At 33.9% G+C, this 19,374-nt stretch overlaps 1 protein-coding gene across 1 annotated transcript in view; it reads right to left on the minus strand.

Annotated features, from left to right (window-relative positions):
• Positions 1-19,374, minus strand: part of LOC132549338 (tyrosine 3-monooxygenase-like) — a 47,183-nt gene that overhangs the window by 8,233 nt on the left and 19,576 nt on the right. Inside the window, exons 2-8 of the mRNA XM_060213269.1 lie at positions 10,014-10,283; positions 6,630-6,816; positions 5,467-5,679; positions 4,465-4,553; positions 4,036-4,103; positions 3,308-3,358; positions 100-245 (exon numbers count right to left, since the gene is read on the minus strand). Coding sequence (XP_060069252.1) covers positions 100-245; positions 3,308-3,358; positions 4,036-4,103; positions 4,465-4,553; positions 5,467-5,679; positions 6,630-6,816; positions 10,014-10,283 — 1,024 coding nt within the window. The remainder of the gene's footprint in view (positions 1-99; positions 246-3,307; positions 3,359-4,035; positions 4,104-4,464; positions 4,554-5,466; positions 5,680-6,629; positions 6,817-10,013; positions 10,284-19,374) is intronic.

Raw genomic sequence — 19,374 nt, forward strand, 5'->3', positions numbered from 1 at the left:
CAAACCATTGGAGAAATAATCTATTTATCTCTATGTACAGTCTAGACTTTAAAAAATAATTCTAGAAATTTTTCTTCATCACTTAAAATGTCGTCTCACTTTTCAGATAATTGGAGACATCTTCTAGTTGTGGAATTCTGGTTGGACAGTATCCGCATTCTTTCTCAAGAAGTTCGAAATTGTCCCGATGCTCCTTACACGCATGTGTTGGGAAAAAGCCCTGAAGACGACTGTAAACATGATTCCTGCAATTAAACATTAATATCCATCAGAATCTACTGTTCTGTACTGTATATTTCGACAACGTAAGGTAATGTAGATCACCTCCAATTAGAAAGATGTTTTGACAACTTTCAATAGGCTACCAATCAGACACCTATATGGTAACGATGTATATGCAATGGTATTTGTCACTTGAAATAGAACTTGCTGCAGCTGTAGAACGAAATCTCCTTGCATAAGATTGTGTGTATCAAAACTGTTTATAATGTAAATAAACACTGACCAAGTGAGTTATTATTTGTAATTCTAACTTGTATTCATGTCTCTTAGTATCTTAGATGCAAAGTCAAAGATAGCATTGATATCGGGCTAACGACCATGACATAAGTGTTGAAAATGCTTACATACGGGCTGATAATATGAATGAAAGAACGTCGCACTTATGCTAAGGTTTCTTAGACTAAATTAGCACAGCCACACAAGGAGACTGATAAATATCAATAATAGAAGGGATATCACCATACTAGATTATTATATAATTATCACATAGAATTTATAGTCAAAATTGTCTGGTTTTGACATATTTCATTTTATTGAATATTTCTGCATTCTTTTGACATTCTTAGTTTGTTCAGAGACAATTTGATATGTTAGAACTGGTATCGTTCCATTTACAGCCCTAAATTTTGTACCAATGCTGATAAATCTCTGTGTAAATGCATTACTTTTGATGTAGTTATATTAGTTCTATTGATCAATTGTTCTCAGATTAAGTCTCGCATGATACAGTAGGTCCGTTTTACGTAATAAACCTTTTAACGTCGTTTTCTTACGTAAACTGTTTTTGCTATGTATGACACTGTCTCGAGTCCCAAAGTACAGACTTGCCTGTATTTGGTACAATGTAGCAAAAGAGAGTTATATTTGTCGCCAGTCAATTTAATAACGTTTATTGTGTTATTGTAAATATGCACAATGTACTTTTCAATTAGTTAGGACCTAAAGCTCGCTGTAAACAGGATTTTTGTTATTATTATTATTATCATCATCTATTGTATACCATAATCCACTCACGGCCTAGAAATCATCAATAAACTCATATTTGGACATTACACAACTTCCTTAGAGTCAACATATTTATAAGTATATAAACACGAACACAAAAAGTGTTGTTATAAATGAATCAAAATGCCCCTGACACTTATTACAATATATATATTTTGACATTACTAAAACATTGATAAACATTGGTAATAATGTACTAGTTCGTATTCACGTGACTTGATACAACGTAATATTCTTCATACAAATTAACATATATCTCCTCTAGTCTGGATTAGGGACGATACAACTGTCGGCATTAAGTGTAATTCAATTTACATGAGATCCATCCTTTTCAGCTAATGCTGGAAGTATACTCTTGTGTAGATGGCGTATTTGCAGAACATTATATTTAGGTTTACAACAAAGATAAATGCACCACTTCATTAAGTTTGCAGACGACATTTATCGACTTATCTTCAATGTCAAATATTGCAAGTGCTCAACATCACCTCCGTGACTTTCGTCGATGGATATAAAGAGATTTGGGCTAACAATCGTGTAACGGTCGGGGAAGGACAATCTGATGTTCGAGGTTACAATAATACAGAATGATAGATTCGATCGAACCCATACAATACCGACATTGAAAACTGCCATCTCGTGTAATGAATGCCACGAAAATAAATGGGTGTTTTAGTTAATGTTGTGTCAATAGTGAAATCAGACCAGAGACTTTTTTTCATGATTTATACTTTCATCTCGAAGGGATTTAATTTTGTAACTGATATGAATTAATAATTCAGCAGATTGTATGCTCAGCAGAGTTCAGACAACACGGTGTGACACACACGTCGCTTTAGTCTAGCGCTGTATATTTGTTTATTGATCAAGGTTGATATTTACTTTATCTCGCTCTGTTTGTAGTAATAACATGAATGTAACAATGGCCATTTTACTAACACGGAATATAGTATGGTAAAATTATGTACACCCGAGCAGGAACTTGTAATTGTGGGTGGGTGTATGTATAATCTAGAACAGTAGGACAATTAGATTATTTATTTTGGGTGGCCATATAATCGCATTTTTAGAGTGCTTTAGTCTGTCTATTATGATATTAATGACAATTTGTTTGCACACACAAGCTAATGATTGGAAACAACTTTGTATCCAATGAACAATAGGAAAGTCAATAGTGTCTTTAACTGTTATAATAATTATCGTAATGGTATACCAATATTTTTAGTTAAAGAGTGGAGAAATACTCTATACTCTCTATTCACTATTTACTCAAATTTCTGTTAAATTGTTAAAATTGATTTGGAAAACATTTGAGCATATGTTCAATAATCATTTTTATTATCATTTATTATCATTTAAGAGTATCAATTACAGGCATGTTCTTGCAAGGTGATTATTTTTACCAAGGGAACTCATGAATTTGAGAGTCTAAACATTTTCTAAAAAAAAAGAATATAAAGTTTTGTCTTTAGTTTTTATTATTGATCCGTTTTGACAATACTGTATGGTAAATAAGACCCTTAATGACTACACAAGGACGACTATAAAATCATCATTTACATCAAAAAGTCGTCGGATGCTGAACGTGTCGTTCATGGAGAGCAAAATATAATAGACAACCTCTAAACTAAGGAAACAGATAGAAAGGGGACATACAACAATTTAAATTTTATTGTTTTACATAATTTTAAACCACACGAGAAGATAACAGAAATTGGGAAATTGATTGGTTTTACGTTTAACCTTCACTTTCACGTTGATTAGAATATCAACTTTTTATTAAATAAGGACATGTCCTTGTAAAAGTCGCGTTAAAAAAAGTAAAATTAAAAGAAATAAACATAAAATCGTACACATAGCGAAAAAGAGATGTGCTTATCTAACATTACAATTTTGTGTCAACAATTGATAGGAATAAAGCGTGCTATTTATTGAAGCTACAACAAAGTACAATCAACGAAAAGATGTCCTTGTCAGAAAATGACTAATCTTGTCAATAATTAATTTTAAAAAGACTTACCATGTTCGCGTTTCTTCTTCGTTGTACTCCACTCGCGGGATAGGCTGTCCACTGAAACATAAAAACAAATATTACTTCGTGTGTTATCATTTGAAGTATATCTGGATACTTTGATATCCTCGGTCGCCAATGGTAACGAGATAACAATGTCATACAAAAATGGCCGACATAACCCTTTAAAAAGGGACTAAGAAAACAGGAAAACGACATTTTAACGGTTGTTTGACTGAATGTATACCATATTTTATTTATATCCAGTTTTGTTTTGAATTTGATTTGTTATTCCACATCTAGGCCTAAAATGATATATTTTTATGACTTAAACATTGAAGTGAATATTGAATTTTATATGTAATTCACAATCTGAGTTGCATTCATAAAAACTTATTTTTCATTTTCAAAAAGGGACACAAGCCAAGGGGAGATAAAAAAACAGTCGAACCGGGAAGATGATTTAAGTTCACTCGAATGCCGTATTGATATCTGATAATGTATTCATACACCCACAAGCACTGGCCACCTTTACCCTATGGCTCTCTCCTTTAGGTACCAGCATCTAACTGTTTATTCTTTTTATCTATTTTCTAACAATAACTTCAAAGAGTTGTTTCTTTACAGGCTCTTTAACAAATGGCAAACAAGAAGCGTAGATAAAAAGCAAGGCCATTTACTGAACCAGTGGCCCATTGTGTGATAGATTTATTTGTCGTGCTTTTAAGTTTACATACTTTCTGTATTCAAATGCAATGTCGGCGATCTCCTTCCTCCTTTCACGGTACTTCATGTCCGTAAATCCCTGCAAAAGACCAGAGTCGGAAGTTGCGATAACTCTACAACCATTAGCTAACTACAGCGGCATTAATTAAACTGTAAACTACTTCCGGTCGTTGATAGGGCCAAGATTTATTTTCGAATCTTAAAACATTTCAGGACAATTATCTACATATATACAAATAATATAGAAGACTTTATTACTCTTCCTGACAAGGCAAATGGCACTGTACACTACAGCTAAGGGTTGTCGCTGATTTATAGGGTAGTAGAAAGGTAGTTTCTCTAGCGTTAATGATGAGACTCACGATCGATAAGGTCTGGAAAAGATGTGGGATAATTCATCAGCAGATCGAAAGTGTCCAAGAAAATTATGTATCACTTACCGGATGATCATAATCCAGGTCGGGCTCGAACTTAGTTACCAAATGGGTACAGTTGTCTAACTCCGAAATGTGGCGCGGATACCAACCATCTGAAAGTAGACAGATATCCAAGATTACTTTTGTCAAAACATATATATTTTTACGAACACAGAGGTAGCTCATGTGATGATACAGTAAACAATTGATGATATGGTTATGTTAACAGCACTTTATGAATTTACGGCATCATTTAATGTTAAATGAATATCGACACACGCGTTTGGCATCGTTCATCAACCACCTGTGTCTAAATGTTCTTACATTGTCTCATACGTAAAATTTGTTTCAATATTGTCTTCTTTGTTTTAAAGATATATGCATAATTTATTTATTTATTTATTTATTTATTTATTTATTTATTTCATAGTAGCCACCTTCATTCCAAACTTAATAGTGGGATCCAGTTTATAAGCATCAATAATGAAGTTAATCGTCTGGAAATCGAAGCAAAACTGGTGAGATAAAAATATGTTTAGCCTCTTTCCGTCATCTGCCAAATATCTGAATGTCTGACTAATATTTGCAAATACATATCTTCTATCATCTGAAATCATTATATAGTAGCATATTATATTTTCGAGCGACGACATGCTCAATTTTATATGCAAATATTCTGTTAGTCATTATTAGCTGTCCGACAAAAACAAAATTGTTTAGGGCAAAGTAACAGCATGAAAGAATGCAACATATGGTGGCAGTCCAGAGCTATTCCGTGGTCTGGTCATCCAAGAAATTGCCATGTGACCTCAGAATCATTGAAGATATATTTCTAGATATATATACACAAAGCAAAACAACACGTCGTCCAATCGTGAAGCGTACGATGGTATTAATATTTGATATTTTCACACATTATCAAAGCGAAAAAAAAAACCCAAGCAATTTTCCGTTGAAAGCAAAGAAATTAAAGCACAGCTCCTATATCAGCATGCTTTACAAGATAGGGTTTTAATTTGAATATACCTCTTCTTATAGAAGCATGCTCGCTAGAAGGTGTGATATCCAAATGAGGCGTTCCATTTAATTTTCGGGAGAATCCTCGAAGCTTTTTCGAGACTAACTTTCTTGCTTTGCCTAGAGCTGGGAAAACAAAGCTTGAGGATGCTGTGAGCGCTAAAGATAATCTTGTCCATTGTGAACCAAAGCAGGAATGTGGAATGGGCTCGGGTGTCGCTACTGAAATAAGTGGACGGTAGATAGTCACAGACTTTGGTTCTAAACTTATAAGGAATGCATGAAATATTTAACAGTAAATGGTTAGTGTTTCTTTATTTCCTAATGTTGAATTACTTTGTTGAGTAAAAAGAATGTTTCGTATGATCTAAATATCTGTCCTTCGAAACGTCTATCGTATTCATTTTTTCCGTTTTTGGACACTACCACACACTAGTCCTAAGTTGAGTTATATATTTGGCGTGGTGTATGAGATCATATATGGGTTACTGTTTTCTTTATCCATCTTACTTATTTATTTTATTTGCTGTTTTATGCGATCTTGATTAGAACATAGCCAAGGCTAAAAGGAATAAGTGAGGGTGTATTGGAGATGGATTCGCGAAATCGATTCCTGAGTTACAGTAGCTATGTCGTGCTTAGGGGTACTGCGACCTGTTGACATTTATTGGAATATATTGTGCCCCTGTCTTTGTTACCATATAAAACATGATTTATTGAAGAGTTGATCATGACATGCAAGAAGATTGTCCCTTAAATATCTTTTTCAGGTGTATAAATGGTGTTTAGGAAAAAAATAACTATTGCCTTTCCATACTTAAATCATTAACATTACAAATACTGTTGTGACAACTGCAAATATTTTTCAATATGACCACTACAAACATCGTGCTAAGATACCGCCAATGTGTATAATTTCGACTTCCATGTTGTGAACTTTCCATTATGGGATTGCAACATGCTTATTTCCTCACCTACGGATAATTCCCGTTGAATTCAATATCTTATGAAATCATCTCAATATCATGCTATGAAAAGTAGTGCGTTAAATATTTTTACCGAAAACTAGCACAGTGTATCAACAAATGTAGAACGGGTATGCATAAAGGGTGTCAGACATCCATAACACCGGAAGAATGGACATAAAACACGGACAATACATGCGTATCTACCTTTCTCTGTCGGGTGGGGTTGCTCACTTAGTATCGCAACGTCATTCACTTGTGGACTCTGGCGTAACAGGTTTGTCACAGGCGTCCAGCGTTCACACGTGCTAACAGCTTGTAACAGAATCTCATATTCACACCCTGGTTTCTTGGATTTTCTTGATTCGATATGATCGATGGTTACCTTGGTGTTCTGCAAAGAAACAAATTATATAATTTAGTTAAATTTGATTCAATTAAACTTATTCTGTTTTCTTTTCAACTTTTTCTTCTTGGGATTTTTAATTAAAAGAGTTGAAATGGCCTATTTCATTCTTACACGCATTTGAAGAACAAGCTTTACTTTTACCTTCAAAGTTGTCTTCAGACAAAAAACATTCCACAAATATTTAAGATTTTATTCACTTCTCCTCAAACAAACTACAACAGATATATAACACAGATACCAATTTAGGTCAATAAAACATATACAGAGTAAAAATCAAAACTTTTCCAAAATACATTAATAAAATCTCAACTATGATAATTCCAAAACTACATATCGACCAAAGTACATGTTATTGCGAGTTTTTAGAGAAATATCTTAGATAAAGATATTTTGTTACATGCTGATTCGTTAGGTGTGACTGATGGTTTGTGTTTCGAAACATTTATTTGATAAACAGTATTTCCATATGATGCCACATTTTCAGAACAGTTTTAAACTGATTCAAAATATGTGCGAACACCATGAGAAGAGACCGAAGGTAAACATTTGTGACGAGTTCCATAAATCTGACGTGAGATGGAAAACTGATGGAAGAAGATGAACATCCCATAAGTAAGATGAATAAGAATTTGGCGTCTCATATGACAATGAAGTTTAAAACGGATAACTCTAGAGAAAGTAACTACGATGGAAATGCCAACACCATTTCAAGTCTATTCTCAGCTGCTAGAGTAATCTGAAAGTGTTTCCCATACGATCTGGCGCGAAGTCATGGATCAATAAAAACAAATCTCGCAGAAAATATATGTTTCTAATTGAAGAAAATAAAACAGTTTCAGCTTTTAAATCACTTACGCATTTGGCATAAGATCAAACTCAATATCAAATCAGTACATAGGAAGTCAGTGTTAATTAGTGTAATACAATCATTGATGAACCGTGACGGGTTCTTAAGGCACATAGCATGTTCATCAATAATTAAATGAATACAGCTGACATCATACATGGAAAAGTACAGATGACATGGCCAGTTAATGAGAAAATCTTTACAGAAACAACACGTCCGTACATCAAGCAATCACCCCCGTTTCAACAACTCCAGAGAGGTTGAAAGGCAACAGTAGAGCCAATGCCGCTAGTCCTACCATAGACAATTGTCAATTCAACAGGGCTGATTGTTTTAGCGACTCACACATAACTTATCCGTGAAAAATCGTTGGGAATAGTAACGAATGAGTCTTGTGTATTGATATCACAGTCGGTGTTTCTAGTGTTTCAGTTTCTTTAGAATGCGCTTAACCCATTGCAAAACAAAACTTCACTCTTAATGTACTCGCTTGTAGCATTCTCATAAATCTTTGTTTCAGGTTTGCCTAACTGTATCGATATTGAGTCTGAATTACACGTCCGTTTCTCTTGTTTCTCTTGACAAATCGTGAAAACAATAAACTTATTGCGAAAATATCTCATGACAGCTAATTCTTGAATTTTAATACATTTGTTATATATATCTAGTATTCTTTGAGACCTAACCGAATGATGGTCCATCACAAAAATTGAGTATTTTTTTTATCAGCGAAACGACTGCTATTTTAGAGATAAGAATAAAACATAATTCAGAGATGAACCAAAAATACTTTGTTATTATGTTTCATCTCTTCCTAATTAAAAGTAAGAAATTTGTGCATCTTGTTTGTTAGTTATGAGTTGAAAAAATTCTTATTTCCATGAGTGCTCTGTGTAACTTTGCGAATAACAACTTCCTTGCTAAGCAGGTAATCAATCCATTATTAATTTCCGTTGTACTCTTTAGGATCTATTCATTAAAATAAATCAGTATAACTTCATAGATATAATATTTTGAAATTACAACAGATTGTTATTATGTGATAATTACTATCCTAGTGATGACGAATGTCGTAATATTGCGGACAGATATAAAACATAAAAGTTAAAAGGAAATAGATTGTTATGATATTCGTCTGTCATGTAACAGAAAATGGCGATTTAGCCAATTATGATAATACTTTCATTAGACGCCACTTTCATAAATACCTTTTCTTAGTGACGGAAAATACAAGACAAAAATAAAATTAATTGCTATTACCTTTAGGTTGCCATGGAGAACGTGAGGTTTGTGCGTACTTTGGCAGACACACTTTAAAAGATCACAAATAACGATTTCTCGACTTTTAAAATATCATGAAAAATAATCTTTAAAACCTTTATATGATGAAAGTTGCTTCCTTATTCTATTTGTGTTTTCCCAAGATATAATGAGTGAAATGTTATACAGAGAGAGTGACGTCATGCAAATAGGAATGAATAAACGGAACCCTACAATATTTCATTGAAAGCTTAACAATGTCCTTTAAATATCGGTCGTAGGTATTTGTCACCACTGAATAGATTGCGTACCTATTTTTAGAGTAACATGTGCCCATTCATAAATTTAAAAATACACCCTCTCAAGACCAATCAATCCAAGTGTGCTCCGCTCAGTGTTCCATTGTATACGTTGATACAGGATCCTGTATTGCCGTTGCTACAAGCGATCCAATATTGACTCAGATATAAGAGAACATGTACTTACAATGATGTATTACAATGTGTTCTTTTTTGTAACAGTAAGACTAGACAGTTTCAAATAAATGCCAGGTTGACACATTCGACTAGTAACTCTCTGATTGACTTCATCCCTTCAACTTCACATGGAAATTGATTCCTCTAATAAAACTGCACTGACTTGTTTTTTCAATATATGTACTCTTTTTTATTTAATCAACTCTCATGCAAAATTGAACTCCTCTAATTGATTTTTTAAAAATTACATTGAATCTAAATTAATTGATAATTTCATATTTTCAAATCTTGTAACTTTTGTAAAGAAGCTTTATTATATAATATTCACATCTTTACTATATGTTCAAGCCTTTTATTCGATAAATCAATGAAACGGATACAGAAAATCTTTGACAGGTTTTGGAAATCAATATGGTAAATAAAGAAGGTCTATATAAGTACTTTATATCGTTTACTTTACGGTTTGCACACGAACCATTCATATTCTAAATGATACAATTCTGTAGTTGTAACCATGCAATGGATTGGACCGTGCATTTCGAAAAGAAAAAGACATAAGAATGAACAAAATAGCTGAGATTGATGTTTTTCAAACTTACCTCAAATACTCTGAAAATTTTGGCGAGAGAACTAATGCCATCCTTCAATGTGATGATGATGGTGATATTCACAAGGTTTCCAGTTTCCACCGTGGAGGACACATCCCCATTCTGTATGAACACTTCTTCTTCTTCACTAATCGATCCTGTGGTATTTCCAGATTTTTCTTTGACACTTAAGTGTTTTTCCCGTTTCTGAAACTCTATGTTCGTTACTGTCTCAAACTTGGCATCTTCAATCAAACTCCTCCGTCGCCAAGATCCTCCATGCTGGAATGAAATATCATACAGATATAGACATATGAAATACAGAAATAAGGTATTGTTGAAATTGGTAGGTATCTGCCATACACATTTATTACATATATATTGTAGCATCAATTATGTTGACAGCACTTTGAAAGGAATTACTTAACAAAGACATAAAAATACTAATAATTTAAACTCGAAAACATTTACTGAGAATATTGTTCTCAGACCTTTCTTATGAAGGAAACTATTCCTTTGATTGTTATGCAGTTGCTTTCCATCGTATGAACGAATTGTTCTGCATACGTCCAAATAAAACTTATATAGAGAAACACTATCTATCGTAAAGACAATGTTCTCAAATAAACACATCAACCAGGCCCTCCCCTACTGCTACAAAGACAGACCTTGTTGCCAAGTCTTAACTCACTTGTCATGGATGAGATAGCGATAAATCCGAAATGTCACTTATTCTCTATTATCCTGGACTCCATACAAGCGCAATTTAGCATGTACGGTTGGTATGAATCAATTTTCTTGGTATTTCGATTGATGGAAAAATCAACATGCATGAAACGTATGGCATATTACATCGCTTTGTGCATTCTCAAAAACAAACAAAAATATCCGATCAGACAACACCGATTTAAAAACATATAAGGAACAGTTCCAATTCATGTCAAACCACCATTAACGTCACACGTTTTAATGTTCTAAATTCTTGTAATACATTCACATTATGAAGTTTAAGTAAATTCACCTTCGTTAGAATTGTTATTAATTCCCTCAGTGACATCCTTTTCTGTCTAACTTGTTTGGACTTCCACAAAAAAAAGTGATACTAGGTTAAGAACTGAATATTGTGGTATGAATATCGGTTAAAGACTGTCATCAGTTTTAAGCGAATCATAGGTCAAATTAAGCAAAATGTAAATATAATATTTTATCGATAAGATTCGCCTTAATAAGTTAGCAAAAATAAAACGTCAGTTTATCTAAAGCGTAAAAGTTTTGTGATATTAATCCATGTTATTGGTAAAGTATTATTTTTGCCGATCCAATCTTATAAACAGACGCTTAATATTTTGTTACTATCTCTGTTATGTAACCTCCACTTGCGAAAAAAATAACACCACAGTCAATGTCTATCAGCTTTAGCAGCACAACTCCCGTCTTTTCTAGTTGATCCCTTGAAAAGCTGTCGTTTTATTGGGAGGTTCAGTTGTCAGGAACGCATGGCTTTTAGTAAGACGAATAAATACTTGGTGCGCCTCCAGTGAAATCGTTTGATGATAAAGAAAATGAATCCTTAAATAGAACCAGTCGGAAGTTAAACTCGTTAAAGCATCAACGTCAGCGAAGCGTTTAAACTTACAGACTATTTAGTACGCGATCAATCCTTTAAGTACATGGATATTATGTAAGATATTGACTGACAAGGTGTCCTTTAGCCAATGACATTAGTAAATACATTATCTTGTACCAGTAAAAGTTCGTTGAAGAGGTAATCTTGTATCTTTATATATCTATATACAAACCAAATTATGTTAGAGCATGAGAAGCCATGAGAACTGACAACATCACGGAATCTACGAGTGGATGTTTACATTTCTATTTCATTAAAGATAAGATTATTGTCTGGCTATAGAACAGAAAAATCCAAGTAAAAAGCATTATTTAGCTAAACGAAGTGTGTTTCTCTGTATCTAGTGATTACGGTTAATGTTATGACTGATGCTTGATTACAAAACCTGACAGAAATAAGAGTTTCAATAGTAAAAACAACAACTGTGGAATGAAAACCGAAAACACAACAAAGCCATTGCCACACACATGTTACTTCCAACAACATCAAAAACGATGATATTTAGAAGGATAGTATTGTGATATCAATTTGGAATGTGAAATATACATAACGGATCAAGGAGAAGCATCTAGTTTCATTTCCAGTTAGTTATTATAGTTGTTTTAGTAGTTTTAGATGATTCTAAAATGTTTAAAACCGTTTTGCATCTTGTGTAATAGTTTATACTCAAGGAACTATCGAAGATAACATCAACGATATTTCTTATATCAGTTACTTAGCCATGTCAACTATCGCCACCGATCATTTAACATTTAGGAGAACAAAACGTGTTTTTATTATCTAGAGCTTCAAAAACTGATCAATCAAACATTTTTATCATTTGTGTGAATGCAAAGAAAATACAATGTTCAATTATAGAGCATCAGTGTGGAGACTTTGACGAGAAACAATGCTATAGAATTAATGATTGTATTGAGTACTGAATTGACATCTGATGTCACACTACCGAAGAGTAGTCTGATTCAATATCACGTTTGTATAATTAGACGAACAGTATTGGCGGAGTTATATCCTGTCCGACAAAGATCACGCACGTGGAAGTGTACTGGAGGTAAGGTATGGACAAGAATGGCGTGTCCGTGGACCTATCGTCATTCGGATTTGATCGATAAACAATCCGTGACCAACCTCATTAACAGTGTTGTGCGTTAACGAGTTAAACGCGGACTTAGACCACAGTCATCAAATATATATCGGTAGATAAAGTCAGCTTATTTTTGTCGTCGGTAGATAGTTTAGATAGTCGCTGCTATGAGAAGTCTTAAAAGCCTATCCCTAAATTGCATTTAATTTGATTGGATGATCGATCAATGACACTTGAATCGACTTGTATATATATATATATACATTTGTGAATAACTGCTCCATAAATCCCCATGTTTATGTAATGCAGGCTGATCACAACACATCGATGTTAGAGAAGAAAATACTTTTTATTACTTTTTACCTACGAATTAACCTTATTCCATTTCATGCTGGTTGAATTAGATTAATCAGATCATTAATTAATGAATTAGATACGTTATCCACACCGGATCAAAGCCTCAACACTTCCTAGGAACGGTTTATCGCCCAGCTTTCCTAAATTCAATTTGCCCTGTAAACGCGGCCAAAACGTCGCTTAGCCGTTATCGCCGATGTTGATCAAAACCAATAATTCCAAAATCATTGCTCCAGACCGAGTTTCTTTTTAGTTAGGCTTAACAGCATTATCATTACACGATTTTGCTCTTTAACTTGTAAAGCTAGTAGCGGAAATGGCGAGCTTTCGAACGCGCCGAGGCATGATAAAACACGGTATTTGCGATGCATTACCGCATCGATGTTGCTGTCTCAGCAAGGTAGTTAACATGAAGTCGCATGTTGTTTACCGGCATTTAATGTAACTATTTAACCATAAGAATAAACCTGATGACATTTACAAACTAAATAAGATATTCCACTGCCTTTCATAAAAGTGAAAGATGGCACATTAGATATAGCATTGTGCTTAATTAGGAAATGTGCCATACATCGCGAGCTGTGCTTTTGTCGTTAGAATATCAGAATTCCAGGAAACTCGTTTTGCAAAATCTGCTGAGAAAATCTATCGAAAGAGTTATGACCTCATCTGTTTTTCATGTTGTATTTCAATGATAGTATCATGATATCCAGAACCATAACCTTAAAGTGTGACTGCTATCATCGGACAGTCGTGTCAACAAGTGATCCTATCACATCATCCTAGTATAGTAACCTGACTAAAAAACATATCGGCACCATACATTATACCGTCTCCTGGGAATACCTCGAACATAATGTAAAATTATATTTCACATTGCACAATGTTTATAGAACACGGGATGTCAAAATATGGTAAAATACAGTTAACTGTCTAGAGTTTAAGGTTATTTATATAACGTAGTTATACAGGAATAGTTTCTGCTGGGTCCGTTATATTAGATTTTCTTTATGCTCGTAAGTATGCCCTGTGGTTTCGGGGTTATTAATCTCTTCCTCATTTGTAAAAGTGACATTTGCTATTTTGATTGACCAAGGTTACCATGGCGGTTATAGATGAAGCTGCTTTACCTGGCGGAATTTTACTTTTGAGTCATCAATTTCGAACTCAATTTTTTGTATACATTCTCCAACATGAGAATTCAGCGACCAAATCAAATGGGCTGATACATACGTTTGTAAAATAGCATTTAATTAATACCTGATCAACCAGATGGATCGCTACCGTGTCTTTAAAAGGGAGTTTACTTGAAATTAATGTTTTGTCGAGGATATTTACTTCTCTTTCTTTGGTAGCCACTTATTATTCGCCGTTCTTCCTATAATTTCTAGCACAATACTTCTTCTTGCAGGCTATGAACCCACCAAGCCAGGGTTATCTATCGGACACACTATATCTTTCATAGGATTTGATGTATTATTCGTTTGTTAGGAATATGTATTGAATATGACCTGGAAATGTTTATAAAGCCAAAAGAAAAAAACCTGATGATCTACAATTTCACCAGGATATTGATAAAAATATCTTATTTTTAACCTTAAGGATAATTTAATGCTGCTTGGTTGCTACACTCGCTAGAAGCATAGTGAAAGTTTTGTATGACTCCAAAGCCTACTTGTTACCAGACATTCAGCTTTCTCTGTTTGGATATTTGTTATCAAATTAGTTTTTAAAACGATATTTATTCTAGAGTCAATGTTTCATTTCCTTAATATGTTATTAAGTTGGAATAAACGGCATATGCTTAATTTGTAATTGTATGAAACTATACAAACATTACAGTTTTGTCTAGATATTTACACTCGCCAAATCAAACAGGACGCCTGATGGCGCATTAACTTTACGATCATAAACTAACATGCTTCCCAGTAATTTTTGAGCACCTTTGAATGTAAATCAAGGTTGCGTCAAATAGGCGTCAAATCTTGTGAGATTTATTCTGAATTGTTGCAATATTGATTGAAGCCCGTGACACCAATGAGTAATACTACAGTGTTAACATTTAAATTTGTGTACAATATGTTGACAAGATAGCGACTGAATTGTTCCGGATATTGTTCGGTGAACATGAGAGAATGTGTCCCTTGACACGATCTAACCAATTATTCCAAACTAACAACTCATTTGCAACACAAACATACCACAATTCCAAAACAAACACTTCCCCTTTTATCAGCAACGCGGAGGGATGAAGACAACCTCTCGATGATACACAGGATTGGGAGCTTTATATCTCGAGTACCTTGGAAATCATGAGAATAAATTCGTATAGCGAAGGCGTATTGGGACGGAGATGGCTCTAGTTCGTTCATAGTTGGGATAATTACTCTGATTTTTATTTTCTCTGTCATCACTACGAGATGAAACTATTTACGAATGTCAAATAATATTGATTGTTTTCTGTGTCCTAGAACAGACTTCAATACTCCGAGACATGATCAGCTGAACACATGGAAGTCCCAGTAGACAGAAAAACAACATTCTAGACAGGATTAATGATATTCATCTGATTTATATTTTATGGATTTCTATAAATAACTAATGGAAAATGTATGTGTGAAACATGACTTAGGGCTGTCTGCTCTAACGGACAAGGCGACGAGAATTTTAGAATATTATATGTCTGAGTAATGGACTAACAGTGGATAAATTTTATTCATTCCATACAATAGGATCGATTACAAGTAATATGAGATACGTCTAAACAGATGATCTCATCATTTATACTGTTTTACCTAGTCAAAACAATCCATATCCACTCAGCATGTTTCTCTTGTAGTTTACATGGTTATAAGGTGCTTGATTGCAGCTTTTCATATTTTATCTGCATATGTAAACGCATATCGATGTATATTGGGTTTCTTGGCTTGTATATAACCAATCTGACAGAGGATTTTTACTAACACTGATTTTTTCATGCAAATCTATGTCAAGAAATGTAATGTCATGTTCTCAAAACAAGAGCCATGTTGCTTCAACTGATTGTCATAATGGTGACTATTAAAATTTCCTGTATGAGTCATAAGTCAGCATTAAGAACTACCCGCTCAAGACATCTAATAGTGTTAGAGGACTGAAATACACATAACATGAGACATTAACATGTTTATTTATTTTATAGTCATAGACCGAATGTATTTGATTTGCTATCTAAGACAATCTTAGGTTCTAGTTTCGCTGGCTCTCTCCCATAGCCTTCCAATAAGTACATAAGTATAGTTAGATTTACATTCCATTTGAAGTTTTCTATGGATATGTTGTGCTATTGAGAAAAGCACTCGCTTAAGAACAATGAGAAAATGCTGAAAGTGTCTTGTACTTCGTTATTCAACTATACCAGATGTTACCTGCAATTGAAAAAAATGAACTTTGAGTTGATGTTTGAAAAAGAAGGATACTGCTGTATTACAAGTAGCGTGCAACCTTCGACAAACTGTAGAATAACATCCCATTCTGTATTTGCATCTTCCACTTTCATGAAATGTTGAGTTGCAAGAGGGCATTGGTTAATAATGTAAATAGTAATTTATACACATCTGGAGGAATTTTCTGCGGATATTTCAATGTAATCTAATCTCTGGGATTCCTTTTGTTACCTCTAATAATAATTTTGTATTTCCAATGCAAAACATATTTATGGTTTCTCTTTAAGGCTAGTAACTTATTGGATGATCCATTGCAATTTCTTGCAATGATAAACTTCTTCAATCAGCTACTTAAAATCCTTTTTTATTTTAATTGCCGTTTGCTGTCAGTCGAAATAGTAATCTGCATTTCATTTCTTAAGAGTAAATTCGCCTTCGCAGGCAATAGGATCATCTGAATAGAGCATGCAAACAACAACATAAAACGTCATACAAGAACTTTATGGCAAAATTAAGATAAAATCAGCACCAAGAAAATCACATCTATTTTCATTTCATGGCGTGTAAAATTATCATGGATCAAAAACATGGCGTCCGTTACCTTGGTAATCGGAAATAGAATTATATAGAGATTTTTCGTAAACGTTGTTTTGTAATTTACCAATCTACGATTTGTAGGCCACACTCTCATAAAAGAACGAAGAACATCATCTCATGAAAAGTTTTAAGTGGTTGTAGGCTGTTATCAAGAGAAATAATAAAGCGAAACTTGTTTTGAGTGAACAACCTCGTCGAATGATCGCAACATACCTCCACCTGTACAGTTTATTTAACTACTTTAATGTTGAGCTTATTTACATTAGATAACAATAAGGGGCATGTATTTTATTGATTTAACACTCTTGATATGAATATTGTATAAAAACGTTCAACCCTTCGCTGCATCCTGGTCGTCCTAAGCATACAAATATTTGTCATCGATAATGCACAGAATATAATTCGCTTCTGTCTAAACATTATCAAATTAGTGTCTGCATGTTGGTTCCAAGTTGGTGTTGTACAAAATCACTAATGTCATTACCCTAAGCTGAATTATTGTCAGTGATGAAGCAAACAACATGGATTCATCAAATTGGACCTTGGTGGCAATATTGGACATTGATACCAACAATAAAACTCGCAATTTAACTAGAAATAGTGGGATGGCTGTGTAATACTTTCGTTATCGGAACATTATGACCAGGGAGTCTAATTTGTATTACAATGTTATCATGAATTCAATAGAACCATTAAATAACAAATATTATAAGTAATCATTTCATTTTTTGATATTGATATTGTAATATATTCTCAATAACCAAATTTATGGATATTGTGGGCCGTCTTGTTAATTTCGTTAAGTTTTGAAATCATTCCAAATCATTTCCTTAAACTGGAATTTCCACAAGAAAAAAGAGGAAATCAATTCAGTTTGTCTGCAAACGAGCCCTGCACAGTTTGTCAACTACGTGGTTTTATTGAAGGCACACAACCTGTCGAAATACATTTTAATTCTGTCACTATACATTGCATCGTCTGCTAAAAGAGGAACGGTTCTGAGTGAATTATGTCATCAATTTATTATTGAAATTTCGAGGTCGTCTGCGTCCAATATTTGTTTCAAAGGAATCTTTAAAAAGTAAAACAAAAGTCGAGGAATAATCGGTAATAACTGTCAAGCATCCCTCGTTCCTATTCATGAGTGTCAGACAGTGTTCTATCATAATGAAAAATCAATCCATGTTAAATAAAATATCTTGGCCTTTAAGCACAACGGACCAACAGACATGTTAGGGAGCGACCCTCCACACAGGCTGAGAGCGCCAAGTCTCGAAAGGCTACAGATTCTAGTGAGATTGCGTCTCTTTAGAGTAAATTTCCGGTATTTCGACTTGAAGAGATTGACAGCCATACTGCAGTTTAGTTACTGCCAATATTGATAAGGTCGGCAACCGAATTTGCAGGACAAAGCCGCAATTTCCTCCGTAGCATTTCATCTTTTTTATTCCCTTCTTCAGAAGGATTGGGACACCAGCTGACAATATTTCGGGCAACAGATTGAGATCTCGTTTTAGCTAAATTGACAAAAATAAACGAAATCATCATCTTGTAACAATGGTGGTTAGGTAGCACGGCTTCTGTTATCATAGCCTACTAGTGGAATGTTCGTTACTAATCCTTCATTTGTATTTGATTATTCTGTTTATATTTTGTATTACATATATGTAATATGTATATTTTTGTAGAGCATACGTTTAACTTCTTAACGTTGCTGATGAGTGTTGTTTTAACTTTGATATCTAGGGTTGATATAATTTGATGTTGAGAAAGAACATTCGATTTTGGCGGCTAAGTGTATCCTTTGGTATTTGGTATATGTTGATATAATAATATGTTTATATCATAGTTATGAGGCAATTAAGACCTTAGAATAATAAAGAAATAACATTGTTTGCATTAACCCCATATCCAGTCAATGTAAAAGAATATGGCATGTAGTATCTTTGGATATTTTTTTAAATAAAGTTATAATGTAACAGGTTACGGCAATCCGTGGAGATCAACATTCTCTTAAAGCCTACCATCCAGTGCAGATAGGATAGTATTGGCGATGAAGCAGGACAGGCTTACTCTACCCCTTGTATAAGTTCCAAAGTGTCCGTGTCAATGTCTATTTCATCTTTTGTCCTTCTTTTATCGGCGACGACGTTGTCGTCCAGTCTTGACACACTACTGATATATAATTAAAGGATTTCGACAGAAAGCAAACCAGAATTTTTGATAAGATTGTACAAAAAACACACAAGTAAATAGCACCTTTTAATGCAAATTTAGAGTTAG

Source organism: Ylistrum balloti, unplaced genomic scaffold (assembly GCF_031769215.1).
Source record: "Ylistrum balloti isolate Yb309-2 unplaced genomic scaffold, AGI_CSIRO_Ybal_v1 Utg370054, whole genome shotgun sequence".
NCBI lineage: Eukaryota > Metazoa > Mollusca > Bivalvia > Pectinida > Pectinidae > Ylistrum > Ylistrum balloti.